Genomic DNA, 20,044 nt, shown 5'->3' with positions numbered 1-20,044 from the left:
GAACTCTGGTGTTCTTCTAGTTGGAATAGAACTAGTAATTGGAACAGCCTCTTTTAATCATTCTGCTCAATGGTCAGTGCAGATCCACCCGTCTCTCCCCCTGGGTCCCTAAAGAATATCATAAGCTCACTGCATCCCCCTGCAGCATGCTCCTTGACTTGCCAAACAGTACAAGGATTGCTATGTTGCATCAAAAGAGTTATATCTTCAAATCAGCTCCAGAAATGATTTTTAAGTCCTTTGATAAGGGAAACGATGATATTGGAAAGAAAATGGTTTTGGAATCAGAAGACCCCAGTTCAAGATTCTGCCTCCTCACTTACTAGTTGTGTGACTTTAGACAGACACTGACCCTCAGCTCTGAGATGAAAAAGTTAATAACACCTGCCCTACATGCTGGCAGCAGGGGCCATAAGACTCCTGGATAAAATGGGTGAAAAGGTCTCATCAGACCGTTCAAGTGAAAGAACTGGGAAGCCATAAAGATAATTTTAGATTCTACTATTATTATACTGCTTCCCAAATTTCCACAGAGGGGAGTGAGAAGGGAAAGAAGAAATTAACCTCGTCTATCCATGGACATCCCTCGTGCCCCTAGCCACTGGCCCCGCAGGATAAACAACATAACCGCTTTGATTGGCTTCCTCCGTGTGGGCGCTGACTGCTGGCCAGACACTATGGGCAGAGAGAGGGGCCATTTAAGGAATGGTCTCCAAAACAAAAAGGCAGATCTCTAATGGGCTATGAGTCTCTGAACTCCTCAGTTGGTTCAGCCGTTGAGCCCTTTTCATAAAAACATGAAAAATGCCAAACAATGTCAGACTCATGGTATTTTTAGCCCATATGCTGTTTCTGATCCCCAAAGACACTGGCAGCATGTTCTGATAATTGCTCTCAGTGTTGAAGTACCCCTATATCCAGTTAAACCCCTTCCACAAGCCCACTGCAGAACAAAGAAAGCTTTCTAGAGCGCTCTCGGATTTCCAGCCGGCGGGGGCTGGGGTGGGACACCCTGCTGGTACTTGCCCAGCGGTGCTCCTCCTCCAGTTTGGACAATGAAGTAGATACTCTGCAAGGAGAGCTTTGGATTCATGACCGCCCCCCCTCACTTATTTCTGCCACATCCCAAAAAGAAAGAAAAATTCTCGATCGTTTCAGGTGACACCTGAGGCCTGGAGAAGTCTCCATGTAAAGCCAGGAAGGAAAAAGCTGCTCTGTTGCCACAAACCAAGCAGGAACGTGGTCATGTCAGAATCGGTCCAGAGGCCCCAGTGGAGAAGATCCACTCATTCAATGCATGCCTTTTGCTTCTCTTTCTTACCTTTTCTTTGGCCCTGAGTTGGTCAAACATCTCCTGAATCTCATGTTTCCAGTCATCCTGCAGGCAGTGGAAGGAGTCCTTGGGCATTTCAAAGAAACCAGACTCCTCTATGGTAGTTAGCTGGTCCAGGATATTCGTGAAAGATGGTCGTGAATGGGGGTCAGGATTCCAGCAATCTGCATGGGGCACATGAGTCAGCAGGAAGCATTAGCGGACAGAGGCAAATGTAAGACTTAGGATATTACGTGACCTCATTTGACAGAAAACCACCTCTCATTTCTCCTTCCAGAAATAGAGACTGGGACTTAGGGAACCCCAAACAGGGCTCAGGAAGTAAAGCAATCTGCCCAACATCACAATCATCAAGAGTGAAGCTGGAAACACAATGCAGCAGCTCTGCACCCATTCCATTCTGACTACTGATTTCACATAAGTAAGGCAAGTCCAAAGCGTTTTCTTGCATGAACTACAGCTACCACAGTTTATCAAGTTACTACACGATTCCAGTCCTGACATGGGTAACTACACCTTGGGCCCCAATTTCCCATAAATAAATGAGCTACCCTTCCCCAACTCAACGTGCTGATGAGAAGGCAAGGACGAAAAGCACTGGCATGGGAGTCAGGAAAAGTGAATTCTATCTACTCTCAGCTGAGCCACTAACCAATGGAGTAAACCTATCCATTTAACCTCTCTCAGCTTAGGATTTCTCACTGACAAAATCACAGGGCTTGCCTAGATGAATTTTAGAATTCCTTTCTTCTTAGACCTTCATTTCTACATGTAAGACACTCAGAGGTCTTGAGATAAAAGCTGCTATACCTTCTTACTTTGGATTAAATAATAATATTCTGAGGCACTGGATAGCAGCCTTCAGTTTCTAAGCCACGTTCTACAGTCACTAGATGGACAGAAGGGACATCGGTGACACCAGTGTAGCAGGGTGCTGACATCATCTTGAAGTAGCTCTTCCAACCATCCTTAGGATTCCTCCTTGACTGACTCATACTTCACCTCCTCTTTCAGTTACTGATCCTGCAGAACTGGCCACAATCTATCGAGTGCCGATAGAAAAATAAACGGTCTCCAGTTTTGTTCCAGCCAGGGGTCACTCACCTTCCATGAGTTTGGCAAAAGGTTCCGGGCATGTAGAAGGAATGGGAAGGGCAAGCTTGTTCATGGCCACTCCATAAGCGACAGCTAAGCCATCGATTCCTCGGAAGGGCACCTCACCGGTCAGGAGCTCCCAAAGCAGCACCCCATAGCTAAGGAGAGGAAGAAGACAGAAGCCGCACCATGAACCATAGGTGCAACTTCACACAAATATCTCGCGAAGCTTTGACGAGCATCCCACATCCTCTCTGACATGTAGGGAGACTAACGAAATGGAAGTACTGCTATAATATAAAAGGGAGACCATAAAGCCTACTGGCTATAAGCGAAAACTCTGGAGTCAAGCACACTTGGTTTCAAAGTCTTGTTCCTCAAATTCCTCATATGTGAAGTGCAAACAACACAAGCAGTCTGAAAAGGCTGTCATGAAATGAAATGCACTGCTCTAGTGTTTTAATCAGTGCTCAAGGGCCACGTCTATTTTGTGGTTGCTATTGTGAATGTAATAAACTGGGAGAAGAGGCAGCCTTCTGGGAATACATTTTTTCCTGCTTTAAGAAAACTTCAGGGCTTCCCTGGTGGCGCAGTGGTTGAGAGTCCGCCTGCCAATGCAGGGGACGCGGGTTCGAGCCCTGGTCTGGGAAGATCCCACATGCCGCGGAGCAACTGGGCCCGTGAGCCATAATTACTGAGCCTGCGCGTCTGGAGCATGTGCTCCGCAACGGGAGGGGCCGTGATAGTAAGAGGTCCGCGCACCGCAATGAAGAGTGGCCCCCGCTCGCCACAACTAGAGAAAGCCCTCGCACAGAAACGAAGACCCAACACAGCCAAAAATAAATAAATAAAAATTAAAAAAAAAAAAAAAAAAAAAAAAAAAGAAAACTTCAGCTTAAGTCACAGATATATTATTTTTTATTTTTTAAAATTTTATTGAAGTATAGTTGACTTACAATGCTGTGTTTAATTTCTGCTGTATAGCAAAATGATTCACTTATACATGTATATATTCTTTTTCATATTCTTTTCCATTATGGTTTATCACAGGATATTGAATATAGTTCCCTGTGCTATAGAGTAGGACCTTGTTTATCCATCCTATATACAATAGTTTGCATCTGCTATTGTAGATATACAATTGCATCTGCTATTGTAATCCCAAACTCCCAATCCTTCCCTCCCTCACCCCCCTCCCCCTTGGCAACCACAAGTCTGTTCTCTATGTCTGTGAGTCTGTTTTTGTTTCGTAGATATGTTCATCTGTGTTGTATTTTAGTTTCCACATATAAGTGATATCATATGGTATTTGTCTTTCTCTTTCTGACTTACTTCACTTAGTATGACAATCTCTAGGTCCATCCATGTTGCTGCAAATGGCATTATTTCATTGTTTTTAATGGCTGAGTAACATTCCATTGTGTATATATACCACATCTTCTTAAACCAATCGTCTGTTGATGGGCATGTGGGTTGTTTCCATGTCTTGGCTATTGTAAATAGTGCTGCTATGAACATAGGGGTGCATGTATCTTTCTGAATTATAATTTTGTATGGATATATGCCCAGAAGTGGGATCGCTGGATCATATAGCAACAGATACATTTTTTTTTAGCTTTATAAAAGCAGAGAGATGACCACCCGAAACAAACATATTTTGCTCCTGTGAAAGATTTCTTTCAGTGCCCACTAGGTTGAATAGATTCCTGCCCCCGTCAGCGTGACTGCGTCCCTAACGGTGACCTCTGTCTAATTCAAAGGGGAAAGTTTCACAAGGGTGGACTGCATCGGCAGAGCAGAGCAGCGCATCAGCTGTGAGGGCTTCGAGTTCTTTCCCTACCTTTCAAGCCCACATGAAGAATTTCTTTTCACATGTTCTGTGAGTTAGGGAATGGGGAGCACAAAGCTTACGGAATAATTATTCTATGAATTCACAATCAGAACCAGGCAAACTCATGTAGTGTTTAATCCTTCCAGGAATAAGTCAGGACCAGAAACCATAAGGCCATGAACAGTTGGAAGAGGGCCTCTCCTTATATTTTCAACACAAAGCTCAATTTTTTGGTAATACTCATCAGTAGTTTACAACCAACAAGAAGACATATTTATTTTAAAAAAATAATAATAAACCCAGCAACTATTCGATCATGGTACCTTGTATGTGCAGCATGCTAAGACATTTACAAACATGATCTTGAATCCCTACAACAAACCTGCAAGATAAGTATTATCATCATTTTGCAGATGAGGAAAGCAAGTTTTAGATGGGGTTAGCAGCATATATTAAGGGCATATGTGGAGTAAGTCACAGTGGACCTGGACCAAGTCTCAATTATTTCTCCCTAGAATGCCCTTCGACCAGTTCTCTGCTTGGTAAACTCTACTAATCATCTTTCAAGATATGATTCAAATGTACCACCATTTATTCACTCATTTTAAACATCTACTAAATATTTACTATGCATCAAACTTAATGCCAAGAACTGGGATACAGGATAAAAAAACACAGATCTTATCCACAAAGAGACTACCAAGAGGAATAGAAAAAGTATCAATTAGAATATGGAAAGAGGAGTCACAACAGAGATACTATGACAGCACAAAGGACGGTCACCTACACCAGACCAGGATGGAGGCAGGAGGTGCTGAACCCTGAGTGAAACTCTGCTAACTGAGGGAGGAGCCAGGGCTCCAGAGACAGGGATCAGAGAGCACAAGAGCATGGGCTTGCCCTCAAAGGATCCCGTGGCATGGCCTGGCATGGCTCCAAAGGAGAGCAATATGCCCACCAATGTACCAGGGCATCCCGGGGTTCTCTACAGAGGGATCCCCAGAGTGGACTGGCCAGTGTCCTTGGACAATGGCTTTCCCCGAGTAAGCCCTCCAAATACTATCATTTTCTTTATGTATTTTGACAGGAAAAAAAAAAAGAGCCTAGTAGACTGGTAGTTGCAGGTCTTGTCTTGTCCTGACAAGAAGGTGGATTTTAGTCTAGGCTGATGGGAGCAACTGGACACTTTAGGAAGCCTCCCGACACCCCAGCATGTTACTCAGCCCTTGTTTGCGCTGTCAGGTATTCTAGTTGTTTGTTTACTAGCCTGTGGGCTCCTAAAGGGCAGGGACAGTAGTTCCTAATCTTTGCATTCTCAGGGTCTTGCCCAGGCTCTGGGATGCCTAGGCCCTCACATAATGAATGAATTGGTGGGTGGGTGTAAGAGTGAGTGTGTAGTCAGATGGTCCTGCAGGCTGCACTGGGTACCCCAGAGTAAGCCCCAAATATCATCAAGAACTGCACTAGGACACTTCCTGCCAAACTTTTCATGTGACTTATCCAGACAGCAGTCATGCTGGGCAGCAACCACCAAGTGACCTCTACGAGCTCTCAGCGCTGCTAACTAGATTCCCGGTTAGAGAGACTCCCATCTTCAGTTGCCTGCTCTCGGCATTACTGCCCACTTCCACCCTGAGGAACAAAAACTCAAGGTTCCCGAAACCCCTTTCTTCCATCCAGGCAAAGACAGTCGATGTCCCAAGCCTAACGACCTGGAAAGACAGGGTGTTTTCGAAGATCCAAACACGTGTCCTGTTTGTGTCCTGGCATTTCCTCTGTGATGGTGTTTACACTGAGCTCTACTCCGTGGAGATGTCTCAGGCCACCTGGAAGGGAAAGGAGCCAGGAACCCTCTCCTCCCAGCTTCCACAAGGGCAGCTCTGCTCTCACCTGGCTTGGTCCTTTGTTCATGGGCATTCCATTCCATTTGAAGGGCTCTACAACTAGGAAAAGTGGGAGAAGTGCTGCTCAAGAAAGACTTAGACAGACTTGAGTCGAATGCCTGCTTTACCACTTACAGCCGTGGGACCTTGAGAAAGCGAGCTCACCTCTCCGAACCTGTTTCCTCATCTGTGTAACAGAGACAGCAATTCCCTACCTCATAGAAGAGCTGCAAGGAAAGAATAACAATAACTACCCTGGGGCTTCCCTGGTGGCGCAGTGGTTGAGAATCCGCCTGCCAATGCAGGGGACACGGGTTCGAGCCCTGGTCTGGGAGGATCCCACATGCCGCGGTGCAACTGGGCCCGTGAGCCACACCTACTGAGCCTGCGCGTCTGGAGCCTGTGCTCCGCAACAAGAGAGGCCGCGACAGTGAGAGGCCCGCGCACCGCGATGAAGAGGGGCCCCCACTTGCCGCAACTAGAGAAAGCCCTCGCACAGAAACGAAGACCCAACACAGCCATAAATAAATAAATTAATTAATTAAAAAAAAAAAAAAACTACCCCGCATCCTGAAACCGCCATCTATGGCTCGTAAACACCGTGTGCTTCCCTCTCGGAAAGGCCTGAAATGAGAAAGTGGCTGGGGACAGCCGTGCAGAGGGGTACCCGCATTCAGGGAAGAAGGCTTTCTGGGGATGCCTAAACCAGTCAAAGTGTTCCTCTGCCAGTGTTCCTCTGTATTTTTATAACAGAAGGTGGGTGATGTAAATGAAGGCTTGGTGCTCCTTTGGCAGGAACAGAGTCCAAAAAGGGGACCGGAGAAGCACACATTAGAGGGATCTGAGCCTCAGGGAGAGGAGGACAGTAGAAGTCCACATGGTTTACCTCAGGTTTAGCCTCCTTTCTTGCCCTCCCTGGGTTAAGAGAAGGTCAAGAGGTCTGTTCAAGACTGTTTACAAGCAGCCTCAAAGTACCAGCTCAGCTAGAACTCTGCCTCGGAGCCCCTTCCCCCCAGAGAAGTGCCAGCTCCCACAGTGCTGCCAGTGATTTCCCAAGAGCGAGAGCCTAAACCCAAACCCTCAGAAATGCACCCTGTGTCAATAATTAACCACCTCCAGAGGTGCAGTAATCTTTTCCACTGTTTGGTAATATCCGATGTGGGAGAGGGAAGTTTTATTTTTTTCAAAATGAAGAAAAGCCCTAGAGCGAATAGCAACCCTTCCCAACCGAAGGTGCAGCAATTCTGTACCCGTGCTGGGCCAGGGTTGTTTTTCTTATTAACCTGCATGGACTTTAAGACTGTCAACTCAGGGACCCACCCTCCAAAAGGAGAGGGTGTCCCTTGAATGGGCTCCTGCACTTGGTCATCAGCTGTGAGCCCACATTCCAGGAACCAAGCTGACTGTTTAATAATCTTTGGCAAAGACAACTGAACTACCATATGTGAAAGTACTTTGTAAACTGTTAGGTAACACACAGTTTACTATTCTTGCTGTTAACCAGACCCTCATTCAAAATGACAACATATTTACTAACTTATTTATAAATGTATATGTTAATATATTTACTGACATAATAAATACTTATTAACATGGCAATATGCTGCTCGTGCTCTGTTGCATTCAAAAAGCAGCTTACAAAACAGAATGATCCCATTTTAAGGGATGGGTGGGTGATCACAGGAACAGGAATAAACACACCAAAATGTCAACATAGATTATCTTTAGAAGTGCATTGTGGGTGATTTTCTTTCCTTTTCTTTTTCCTTTTTTGTTTATCCATATTTTCTAATTTTTTTCTATAGTGAACATGTTTTCCTTCCGTAATTTAAAAAACGTAAAATGATTAATTAACAAAATGCCTCCACCTCATCCTACACATGACAGGCAGAGAGTCACCGTGGGACAATGGCCTCTGGCTGTCACCGCTGCCCTCCCTGCACAACACAACCAAAGGGCAAGAACTGCTCTTCTTGAGGGGGTCTGGGCCATTCTCATCCTACACTCCACCACAGCACAGAGGAGGCCTAGAGAACTATACTCGAAGAACAGTGAGACAAACTCAGCTGGCCCTGGGCACCCACCAACTGCAGAGGCCCAAGGCCCCGGATGAGCTCCAGGAGGGGAGTGGGAGGGAAGGGGGTTGGATTCAGGCTCAGCCCAGTACCTGACACTGAAGTCATACCCTTACCTTACACACTCAAGGCCCATAAGGTAGAAACAGGATAGAAATAAAATGATACATGGAAGACACCAAGCTTGTTTTGCAGAATACCAGGGAAACCACAGATATGCTGGCAGCCCCTTCAGGCACACTGAGGGACTAGGACAACCAATAGTGAACTTTGATAGTGAACTTTAGACGTCACAGGCTGAAAATCCACCCCATGTAACATAGGGAACCCCCCTGAATTTGCACATGCAATCCATGAAGAGGCATGAAGAACAGTCGAGCCTGGGCAGAGAACTCCAGAAACTTACAAATTACTTTCCACCGACCATTGCCCAGCACCCCCCACCCCGCCTCTTATTCCCTACTTCCATGATAAACATCCCACTCAACAGCTGATCAACTGGGGAAACATATCTGAGCATTGCCTCCTGCCTCCTTGCTTGGTCCCCTTGCAATAAATCCTTTTTCCCTCTGCAAAAGACCGCTGCCTCGGTGTTTGGTCTTTCCATTGTACAGCGGGAAGCAAGTCCACTTGCTTGGTCATAACAGAGTAAGTATGTATTCAACAAACATTTCTTGGAGGAATAAATGCATTACAAGTCAGTCTGGGAACCAGCTTTGTCCCGAGTTCCTAGACATGCTTTGGCCCTCTTGGGACAGGCTGCTGGGTCCCAGGCACGGTGGGCCAATCATCCTGGAAGAGGGTGCCCAAAGCGCAGGAGTAAGAGTATATAGATGGTGACGTGGCTACAAGCACAGAGTTTCAAGAGACACATATCTAGTTCAGATCACAGCTTTACCTCTACCACCTGGGTGAACCTAGGCAACTGATTTCAACCATCTAAGCCTTAGTTACCTCATCTGTAAAATGGAAATAATAATAGCTACTTTTGGAGTCATCTCCAAATTAAAGACAAGCTTCTTGCCATGGATAAGCTCTCTTTCCCCTTTTCTGTGGGATATAATTATTCTGAAGTCACTTTCACTCAGATGTAACCATTCAGAAAAGAATAACACACCGAGGGACACTGAAAGGACCTGAGTTCCTGAATCATCTCAAGGTGCAAAGCTGCCCCACCAGCCTAGACAGGCTGGACTACTCTTGAAAAAGAAGTACATTTCTACCATCAGTAGGTCTCTTTGCAATAGCAGCTTAGCTTAATTAATACATTAACTAATCTCATTAGCCTACAGTCAAGCAATGAAAGTGTAGGTTGAAGCATATGAAATTGCTGCTTTTGTGGGTGAAAAACAGTTGAATATCAGGATACAGCTCAACCTAATGAGATCTAGTCAGATATTTTAACGAAAGGAAAATTCTTTTCTTCACAATAGGTACTTCACCCATAATTAATGTGTAGTGAAATAAGATTCAATAATACAGAAGCTATAAAACATCATTGAAAGAAATTAAAGGTCTAAATAAACAGGAAGATATCCCATGTTCATGGATTGAAAGACAATATTATTTAGATGGCAATACTCCCCAAAGTGATCTACAGATTTAACATAATCCCTATCAAAATTCTAGCTGCCTACTTTTCAGAAACTGACAAAATGATCCTAAAATTCGTATGGAAATTGAAGAGATTTGGAATAGCCAAAATAATCTTGAAAAAGAAGAAAGTTGGAAGACTCACACTTCCTAATTTCAAAACTTAGTACAAAGCTACAGTTCTTAAAACAGGTGGCACTGGCATAACGATCTACTGACACAGATCAATGGAGTAGAATTGAGAGTCCAAAAATAAACTCTTTCATTTGTGGTGAACTGCTTCTTGACAGGGATGCCAAGACAATTCAATGAGGAAAAAAACAGTCTTTTAAACAAATGGTGCTGGGACAACTAGATAGCCACATGTAAAAGAATGAAGCTGGACTCCTATATCACACCACATATAAAAATTAGGTCAAAATGGAACAAAACGGAACAAAATGGACCTATATGTAAGAGCTAAAATTACAAAACTCTTAGAAGAAAACATACGTATAAAACTTAATGACTTGGTTTCTTAGATATGACACCAAAAGCACAAGCAATCAAAGAAAAAACTGATAAACCCAACGTCGTCAAAATTAAAAATGCTTGTGTTTCAAAGGATATCATCAAGAAAGTGAAAAGAAAACCCACAGAATGGGAGAAATTATTTGCAAATCATGTATCTGATAAGGGACTTGTATCTGGAATATATAAAGAACCCTTTCAACCTAAAAATGGAAGGACATATAACCCAATTTTAAAATTGGCAAAGGATTTGAACAGATATTTATTCAGAGAAGATATACAAATGGCCAATAAGCACATGAAAAGATGCTCGATGTCATTAGTCATTAGGGAAACACAAATCAAAACCACAGTGAGATACCACTTCACATCCACTAGGATGGCTATAATAAAAAATAACAAGTGTTGAGAGAATGTGGAGAAATTGGAACCCTCATGTGTTGCTAATGGTAATGGCCGTGGTAAAAAAATGTCTGGCAGTTCCTGAAAAAGTTAAATATAGAATTACCATATGACTCAGGAAATTTCACTCCTAGGTATATACACAAGAGAACTGAAAACATATGTTCACACAAAAGCATGTACACAAATGTCCATAGCAGCATTACTTACATTAGACAAAAAGTGAAACAACCCAAATGTCCATCAACTAAAGAACAGACAAACAAATTGTGGTAAACCCATATGACGGAATATGATTCAGCTATTAAAAGAATGAAGTTCTGAAAAACATATATGAAGCCTGAAAACATTATGCAAGTGAAAAAAACCAGTCACAGAAGACCACATACTGTATGATTCCATTTATATGAAATGTCCAGAATAGGCAAATCCATGGCGACAGAAAGTAAATTAGTGGTTGCCAGGGAGTAGGGGTAGGGGTAGGGGGTATTAGGGAATGACTACTAATAGGTATTGAGGGTTTTTTTGAGTGATAAAAAATATTCTGGAAATAGCTAGTGGTTGTCATGGGTTGAATGGTGGCCCTGAAAAGATATGTCCATGTCCTAATACCCAGAATCCTTATTTGGAACACAATCTGTCTGCCCCAGAGTCTCTGGAGAGAGTATGGCCCTGCTGATACCGATTTCAGACTTCTGGCCTCTAGACTGTAAATTTCTATTGCTTTAGGCCACCAGGTTTGTGGTAATTTGTTACAGCAGCCTTAGGAAACTAATAACAATGATGATCAGTGTAAAACATTGTAAATTTACTAAAAATTACTGGCTTATATATTTTAAAAAGTGCACTTTACAGTATGTGAGTAATATCTCAATAAAGCTGTTATTTAAAATACACACACACACACACACACACACAAGCTCACTTTACAACACACTGAGAAGCAACAACTTCATAGATGAATACGATGATAATCTACAGTCCTTTCTTCTGCATACCAAGGTGAGGCTACTGTCTCACAGTCATGAGGATGCTTACTCTGTAGATGCTCATCCTCCCATCAGCGGGAAAAAGATTTTTAGATCCATGACCTTGTGACCTCTTGGGCTGACATTCACTAAGGGGAACGGTTGGTCTAATCTTTGACTCTGCAGTTCTGGGTGCATGCTTGAGACTTATCTTTTCCCATTTCTATATCAGTGCTCAACAGGCAAGACAGAGCCTTGACTAAAAGTTTAACTGGATAACTGGAAAGGATAATTTCCAGCCCACCCAGAAAAAAGAGACAGCACAAACAATACTCATCAGCTGAAGGGCTTATAGTGAGAACAAGTCCAACAGTAACAGCCACTGTTGCTAAGGAAGCCAGGGTGACTGTGGGGAAGGTCTCCAGGAGTGTCTGGGTACCCTCACCACCCTAGAGGTCAGTACACACTGCCCCTAGAATCTCCTGGTCCTTCCAGGAAAGATCTGGAATCCTGGGGCTGCAGTTTACTGGCCACGTGCTTTGAACAAGGGACTCTGGTTTCAGCCTCAGTGTCTTCATCTGTAAAATGGGGCGACCATGATATCAACCTCATGGGGTGCAGTAAGGACTCAAAAAGTGCTCCTACAAAAGAAAAAGCCTGGCACTGAGCAAGTCGGGAGTTGGAAACTCAAAGGCTACAGGGACTAAGCGAGTGAAATCAGGGATAGAAACAAGCATTTCCTGCCCAAAGGTCGAATGCCAGGGGCCAGACGTGAGTGAGGGGCTACCTCACTCACCAACACAAAGGGGTCTACATAGAGGTGGTACTTGCCCCATAGCACTGGGGGGATTTCTGGCAGATGAAGGTGTTAGAAACTGTCCTTTGGCAATGTGGGATTTAGTGTAGATTGCTCTGAAGGGGTCACCTAGACCTACTTGGGGTGCCTGGGATTCTATGCAACCTCAATTCTCCAAGTCCTGAAGCATCTGTGCAGCCAAAATAGATCTGGGGAGCGCTGACCCTGCACCTCTGGACCTTACCTCCACACGTCGCTGCCTTTGGAAAACATGGAGGCACGAATGACTTCAGGTGCCATCCAGGCATACGTCCCTGCTGCGCTCATCTTGGTGGTCCGGTGCCATTCCCGAGCCAGGCCAAAATCGGTGATCTTCAGAACCTTTTTGCTCAGGTCTCCGTTCTCCACCTTCTGGAGGATCAGTACTGGGCAAGGAAAGGAATACAGAAGAAACCAGAGTCTGCGTTAATCACAGGGAAACCACACAATACAGAGCCCTCCTGCCATCCTCTTGTCCTCTCCTGCAGGCTCCATCATGTGGCTACCATGGGTGGGTGGTGGGAGCCACCATCCTTAAACACCTAGGGTGCATCCATTTTGGTGCCAAGTATTTTACAGGCATTATCTTCAACCCTCACAACAACCTTATGAGGTACGTACTATTGCCATCGCTGATCTACATACAGATGAGGAAACTGAGATGCAGCACCGCTAAATAAATTTTCCAAGGCCACTCAACTAATAAGCCAGGACTGAAACCCTGGCAGCCTGGCTCGAGAGCCTTCCCTGTTGCCATGACACCATACGGCCCACTCACACCCTACGCAAGAAGAGCCGTGGGGCCACAGCCTACCCTTCCGAGGAGCGGCTACCCGGCCTTCCTGACTTCCAGGCCACCGCTGGGCTTTAAGCACTCTCACAGCACCAGGAGTGGAGGTGCCTGCTGGGCTTTTAAGGTTTCCGACAGTGTCTCAACAGTTTCCATGAACCTCTCCACGTTACTTTATTTAAAGTCTTAAGAAAGCATGTCTTAGTTTCAGGTGTACAACATTGTTAATCAACTATACTCCAATATAAAATAAAAATTAAAGAAAAAAAAAAGCATGTCTTTTGGGCAGAGATACTCCCTTAATCCAGGAACTCGCCAGCACCCACTGGGGAGTGGCTGACCGGTTGGAGGTCAGAGGGCACACACTCTGATGCTCACCGACATGACGGCTCCAGCGAGAAGCATGCCCTTGTGGGAGCCAATCTCCCCCAAAAGAGCAAAAACGCTCACTGACTAAAGTGCTGTAAGCAAAGGCCAGGAACTCTGCCTGAGTCGGCAGCTAGTGAGCTCCTGGGATATGAGGAAGCCGAGCCTCCATTTCCACAGGTGGGATGGTTCCCAGGGCCCTGGGTCAGCACCACCTCTGTGGGCCAGACGCTGAGCCACAAGGAGTTCAGAGCTCTGTACACGGGATTTCAGGGAAGGAAGGAAGATTCTCTCTGCCGTTCAAGTCTAAATGGGGAGAGTGGGGTAAGGGGGGCGGATTTCAGGGCAAGAGCCGCAGGGCGTCCCTCAAGTCACACGACGGTACTTTTCTCTTCCTGCCCCCCCGCAAACCCCGCCCCGGCACACGTCCACTGAAGTGTTACATAATGAAAGGACGTGGGCCAAAGATCTCTACGTCCTACGTGCTTCCCAGAAAATCAGCAGTAAAGAGGGATTACAAGCAGCTATAGGGCTGGAAGCATAAAAGAAGTCAGTGCCAGCCACTCCCTAGATCTAATGGACTAAGTCTCCTTCCTCCACACCCTCTCCCCTGCTCCCCTGACACACCCCGCCCACTCCAAGCTTCCAGCATCCTGATGGGTCCAAGCCTCTAAGAGCTTGGGCAGATTAAAACAAACAAACAAAAAACAACTTCCTACATCTCATCTAATCACAAAAATCTTTCCAGATTCTTCTGTGCCTCTCTCCCCTTCCCTTCGGGTAGACAGATAACAGACTGACATGCACTCAGACTGCTGGGAAAGTGGCACCACAGAAACCCACCATGCCCTCTGCAGTGGTGGCAACCAGCTGCTGAGCATTTCCCGGGGTCACCCTTAAACCGAGGATTCAGAGAGAGCCCTTCCCCTTACAGATCTAATGGGGTTCAGTCCTGTCACCCGAGGCCTCCAGGTGGCTGGGACAGGGTGAGGTAGGAGGAGGGTAACAGTTTCACGATGCTGTATGGGTCCAGCTGAGCTTTCTCAGAGCCTCTGCGGGAAAGGGAAGGCAGAGAGGTTTAGATTCTGCGACAGGAAACTGGTTTTTAGAAATGGGATGGCATACTGAAGATGATTTTTAAAATACATCAGTCTGTCAGATGGCTTAAGAGGGATGGCCGAAAGATGAAGACAAGAACCAGCCCAGGGGCAGTTTGTCTAAACTGGAATGCATTTAGACAGTGCACGTCCAGCCCAGTTCCACCTAATCTCCATGACTCCCTGATGCCTTACATCCAGCTGACCTCAAACATTTATCCCAACAGGATAAATGTCCCTGAAGGCATCTGAGTTAGAAAGCCCTGGCCTAGGGGTCCTGCCCCCAGCAAAGGAGAGAGGCTATAATCCTGGCAGCTAGTAATTCTGGCAGATGGTTACAGCCAATGATTCTCAAGAACAGTGTCCTGAAATACTGATATCTACCAAGTATGCATTACTATTAACAATTAAAGCAACAAAGTTTGTGAAAGCTTTACTTTTTTTTTTTTTTTGGAGATTTTTAAAATTGAGATGAAATTCACACAACATGAAATTAACCATCTTAAAGTGAACAATCCAGTAGCATTTAGTACATTCACAACGTTGTACAACCATCCTCTTTACCTAGTGCCAAAACATTTTCATCACCCCCAAAAAGGAAATTCCATACCCATTAAGCATTATTCCCCATTCTCCCCTCTTCCCAGCCTCTGGCAACCACCAACCTGCTTCCTATCTCTATCGATTTACCTATTCTGCATATTTCATATAAATGGAATCATACAATATGTGACACATCTGGTTATTTCACTTAGCATCATGTTTCCAAGGTTCATCCACATTGTTGCTCATACCAGCACTTTACTCCTTTTTCTGACTGCATAATATTCAATCATATGTATATACCACTATTTGTTTCTCCTTCTGTCCATTGACAGACATTTGGGTTGTTTCCATCTGTTGATTACTGTGAATCTGCTATGAACACGTGTACACGTATACTTGTTTGAGTACCTGTTTTCAATTCTTTAGGAGTGGAATTACTAGGTTATATGGTAATTCTATGTTGAACTTTTTGAGGAATCACCAAACTATTTTCCACAGCAGCTGAACCATCTTACGTTCCCATTAGCAATGTATGAAGGTTCCAATTTCTCCACATCCTCACCATACTTGTCATTTTCCTTTTTCTTTTTCTTCTTATTATAGCCATTCTAGTGGATGTGAAGTGGTATCTCACTGTGGTTTTGATTTGCATTTCCCTAATGACTAACAGCGTTGAGCATCTTTTCATGTGCTTTTTGGCCATTTGTATGTCTTCTCTGAAGAAATGTCTGTTGTTTTGTTGTTGAGTTATGAGTTCTTTATATACGCTGGATACCAGACCCTTATCAAATATGTGATTTGCAAATATTTTTCCCTCTCTGTAGGCTGTCTTTTTACTTACTTGATAATGTCCTTTGATGTACAAAAGTTTTTAATTTAGATGAAGTCTGCTTTATCTATTTTTCCTTTTGTTGCTCATACGGTACTTTTGATGTAATACCAAAGAGCTGTCAAATTCAAGTTCATGAAGATCTGCCCCTATGTTTTCTTCTAAGAGTGTTACGGTTTCAGCTCTTATATTTAGGTTGTCGATCCATTCTTCGTTAATTTTTGTATATCATATGAGATAGGAGTCCAACGCCATCCTTTTGCATGTGGATATCCACTTTTCGCAGTACTGTTTGTGAAAGGGGAAAGCTTTACTTTTTAAAACAGAGTGGAGCATAGTTCTTTCCAGACATGTTTTCCTAGGTAGGAGAGAAAGGTTATATTCACAGCAGCTTACTTATCTGTACCACTGCTGTGAGCCCATTCTAAGCTTCTACCGCTGATAAACAGCTGCAGCGGTAACAAACTATTGTGCTTTACTTCTTGGAAAACTTAAGGGTGTTTTATCAAAATCTGGTGAAGTCCATGAAAGTGTATTGTGTAAACCTCCCCTTTCATGGGGAGGGCAGTGGAACAAATGCTGAAAACTAACAAATCCAAGTCAAGAGGGACCCAGCCAGGATAAGAGAAAGAGGGAGAAAAAGATGCATTTGAACTAAAATCTTAGTGATTAACCAGATATAGGGGCTTGATGGAGAAGGGAGACATCTCCTGCCTTTCAGACATGAATGACAAGTAGAATGGTAGTGCCCTTGACTGAGAAGTTGAAAGACAAAGCCCATTTGAGGAAACCAAGTTCAGTCTGGGACATAATGGATTTAGGGTGACAGTAACAGGAGTCAGTGCAGAACAGAAAAAAGAAAAAAAAAAAAAAAGAGCAGACAATTTAAATCCCAGGCTTGACATTTTCTCTGTAACCCTGGGTAAGTTTCATAGACTCTCCATCTCTATTCCTGCTTCTATAAAATGGGGATAAAGATTAAAGGCAATACAGTAATAAAGCACCTAGCAGAATGCCTGACACATAATTAGGAACTCAGGACATTACAGCCATCATTACTACTCTTACGATTAAGTGTCTCACACATAAGTGGAAACCATGGGACTCCAAGTTCAAGGTATTGAGAACCTTGGTAGGAAGCCTGGCAGGCCCTGACACATAATAACCATGTAATAAATTTTTACTGTATAAATAAATGCAATGGTTGATTAAATAATAATGATAGCTACCCATTATTGCTCATTTACCATGTACAGGCATACCTCGTTTTATGGTGTTTCGCAGATATTGCATTTTTTACAAATTGAAGGTTTGTGAGAACCCTGCACTGAGCAAGTCTATTGATGCCATTTTTCCAACAGCATTTGCTCACTTCCTGTCTCTGTGTCACATGTGGTGATTCTCACGATATTTCAAACTTTTTCATTATTATTACGTTTGTTATGGTGATCCGTGATCTCTGATCTTACTCTTGTAATCGTTTTGGGGAACCACAAACCATGCCCACATAAGATGGCAAACTTAATCAGTAAATGCTGTGTGTGTTCTAACTGCTCCACCAACTGGCGGTTCCCCCATCTCTCTTCCTCTCCTCGGGCCTCCTTATTCCCTGAGACACAACAATATTGAAATTAGGCCATGTAATAACCCTACTATGGTTTCTAAGTGTTCAGGTGAAACTCTCTCACTTTAAATCAAAAACTAGAAATGATTAAGCGTAGCAAGCAAGGCATGTCAAAAGCCAAAAAAGGCCAAAAGCTAGGCCTCTTGTATCAGTGAGTCAAGTTCTGAATGTAAAGGGAAAGCTCTTGAAGGAAATTAAAAGTGCTGCTCCAGTGAACACACAAATGATAAGAAAGCAGAACAGCCTTAGTGCCAATATGGAGAAAGTTTTAGTGCTCTGGATAGAATATCAAACCAGCCACAACATTCCCTTAAGCCAAAGCCTAAACCAGAGCAAGACCCTGACTCTCTTCAAATCTATGAAGGCTGAGAGAGGTTAGGAAGCTGCAGAAGAAAAGTCTGGAGCTAGCAGAGGTTGGTTCAAGAGGTTTAAGGAAAGAAGCCGTCTCCATCACATAAAAGTGCAAGGTGAAGCAGCAAGCGCTGCTGTAGAAGCTGCAGCAAGTTATCTAGAGATCTAGCTAAGATCACTAATGAAGGTGGCTCCACTAAACAACAGATTTTCAGTGTAGATGAGACAGCATTCTATGGGAAGAAGATGCTACCTAGGACTTTCATAGCTAGAGAGGAGAAGTCAATACCTGACTTCAAAGCTTCAAAAGACAGGCTGATTCTCTTATTAGGGGCTCATGCAGCTGGTGACTTCAAGCTGAAGCCAATGCTCATTTACCATTCCAAAAATCCTAGGGCCCTTAGGAATTATGCTAAATTTACTCTGCCTGTGTTCTCTAAATGGAACAACAAAGCCTGGATGACAGCACGTCTGTTTATAACATGGTCTACTGATTACTTTAAGCTCACTGTTGAGACCTACTGCTCAGAAAAAGACTCCTTTCAAAATATTACTGCTCACTGACAATACATGTGGCCACCCAAGAGCTCTGATGGAGATGTACAATGAGATTCTTGTTGTTTTCATGCCTGCTAACACAACATCCATTCTGCATCCCGTGGATCAAGGTGCAACTTGGCCTTTCAAGTCTTAAAACTATTTAAGAAATACATATCTGGGGCTTCCCTGGTGGCACAGTGGTTGAGAATCTGCCTGCCAATGCAGGGGACACGGGTTCTAGCCCTGGTCTGGGAAGATCCCACACGCCGCGGAGCAACTAGGCCCGTGAGTCACAACTACTGAGCCTGCGCGTCTGGAGCCTGTGTTCCGCAACAAGAGAGGCCCACGCACCGCGATGAAGAGTGGCCCCCGCTCGCCGCAACTAGAGAAAGCCCTCACACAGAAACGAAGACCCAACACAGCCAAAAATACATAAATAAATAAATAAATTTATTAAAAAAAAAAAAAAGAAAAAAAAAAAGAAATACATTTCTTAAGGCTATAGCTGCCATAGTGATTTCTCTGATGGATCTGAGCAAAGTCAACTAAAAACCTTCTGGAAAGGACTCAACATTCTAGATGCCATTAAGAACATTCATGATGTTCAAAATATCAACGTTAACAGGAATTTGGAAGAAGTTGGTTCCAACCCTCATGGATGACTTTGAGGGGTTCAAGACTCGAATGGAAGAAGTAACTGCAGATGCGATGGAAACAGCAACTAGAATTTAGAAGTGGACCCTGAAGATGGGACTGAATTGCTGCAATCTCATGATAAAACTTTAACAAATGAGGAGTTGCTTCTTAATGGATGATCAAAGAAAGTGATTTCTCGAGACGGAATCTACTCCTGGTGAAGATCATTGAAATGACAAAGGTAGAATATTACATAAAACTTAGTTGATAAAGCAGCTGCAGGGTTTGAGAGGACTGACTCCAATATCAAAAGAAGTTCTACTGTGGGTAAAAGGCTATCAAAAAGCACTGTATGCTATAGAGAAATCATTTGTCTATAGATGAGAAATAAGAGTCAATCAGTGCAGTAGACTTCACTGTCTTATTTTAAGAAATGGCCACCCTGATCAGCCAGCAGCCCTCAACACTGAGGCAAGACCCTCCACCAGCAAAAAAATATGACTCACTGAAGGCTCAGATGCTGGTTAACATTTTTTTAGCAATAAAGTATTTTTAATTAAGGTATGTACAGTTTTTTGTGGACATAATAGACTACACTCAATAGACTACAGCATAGTGTAAACATAACTTTTATATGCACTGGGAAACCAAAAAATTCATGTGACTTGCTTTATTGCAATACTCACTTCATTATGGTGGTCTAGAAGCGAGCCTGCAATATGTCCAAGGAATATGCCTGT

General features: G+C 43.8%; 1 protein-coding gene across 3 annotated transcripts in view; it reads right to left on the bottom strand.

The window, feature by feature from the left end:
- The window catches only part of MAP3K9 (mitogen-activated protein kinase kinase kinase 9), an 82,100-nt gene that overhangs the window by 22,182 nt on the left and 39,874 nt on the right, over positions 1–20,044 (bottom strand). For all 3 annotated transcript variants that reach the window (XM_082451565.1, XM_082451567.1, XM_082451566.1), the window contains exons 3-5: positions 12,731–12,911; positions 2,438–2,586; positions 1,322–1,497 (exon numbers count right to left, since the gene is read on the bottom strand). In XM_082451565.1, coding sequence (XP_082307691.1) covers positions 1,322–1,497; positions 2,438–2,586; positions 12,731–12,911 — 506 coding nt within the window. The remainder of the gene's footprint in view (positions 1–1,321; positions 1,498–2,437; positions 2,587–12,730; positions 12,912–20,044) is intronic.

The sequence above is a fragment of the Balaenoptera physalus genome, assembly GCF_965194825.1.
Source record: "Balaenoptera physalus genome assembly, chromosome: 2".
NCBI classification, from domain to species: domain Eukaryota; kingdom Metazoa; phylum Chordata; class Mammalia; order Artiodactyla; family Balaenopteridae; genus Balaenoptera; species Balaenoptera physalus.
This window is presented reverse-complemented; position numbering and strand designations above follow the sequence as displayed.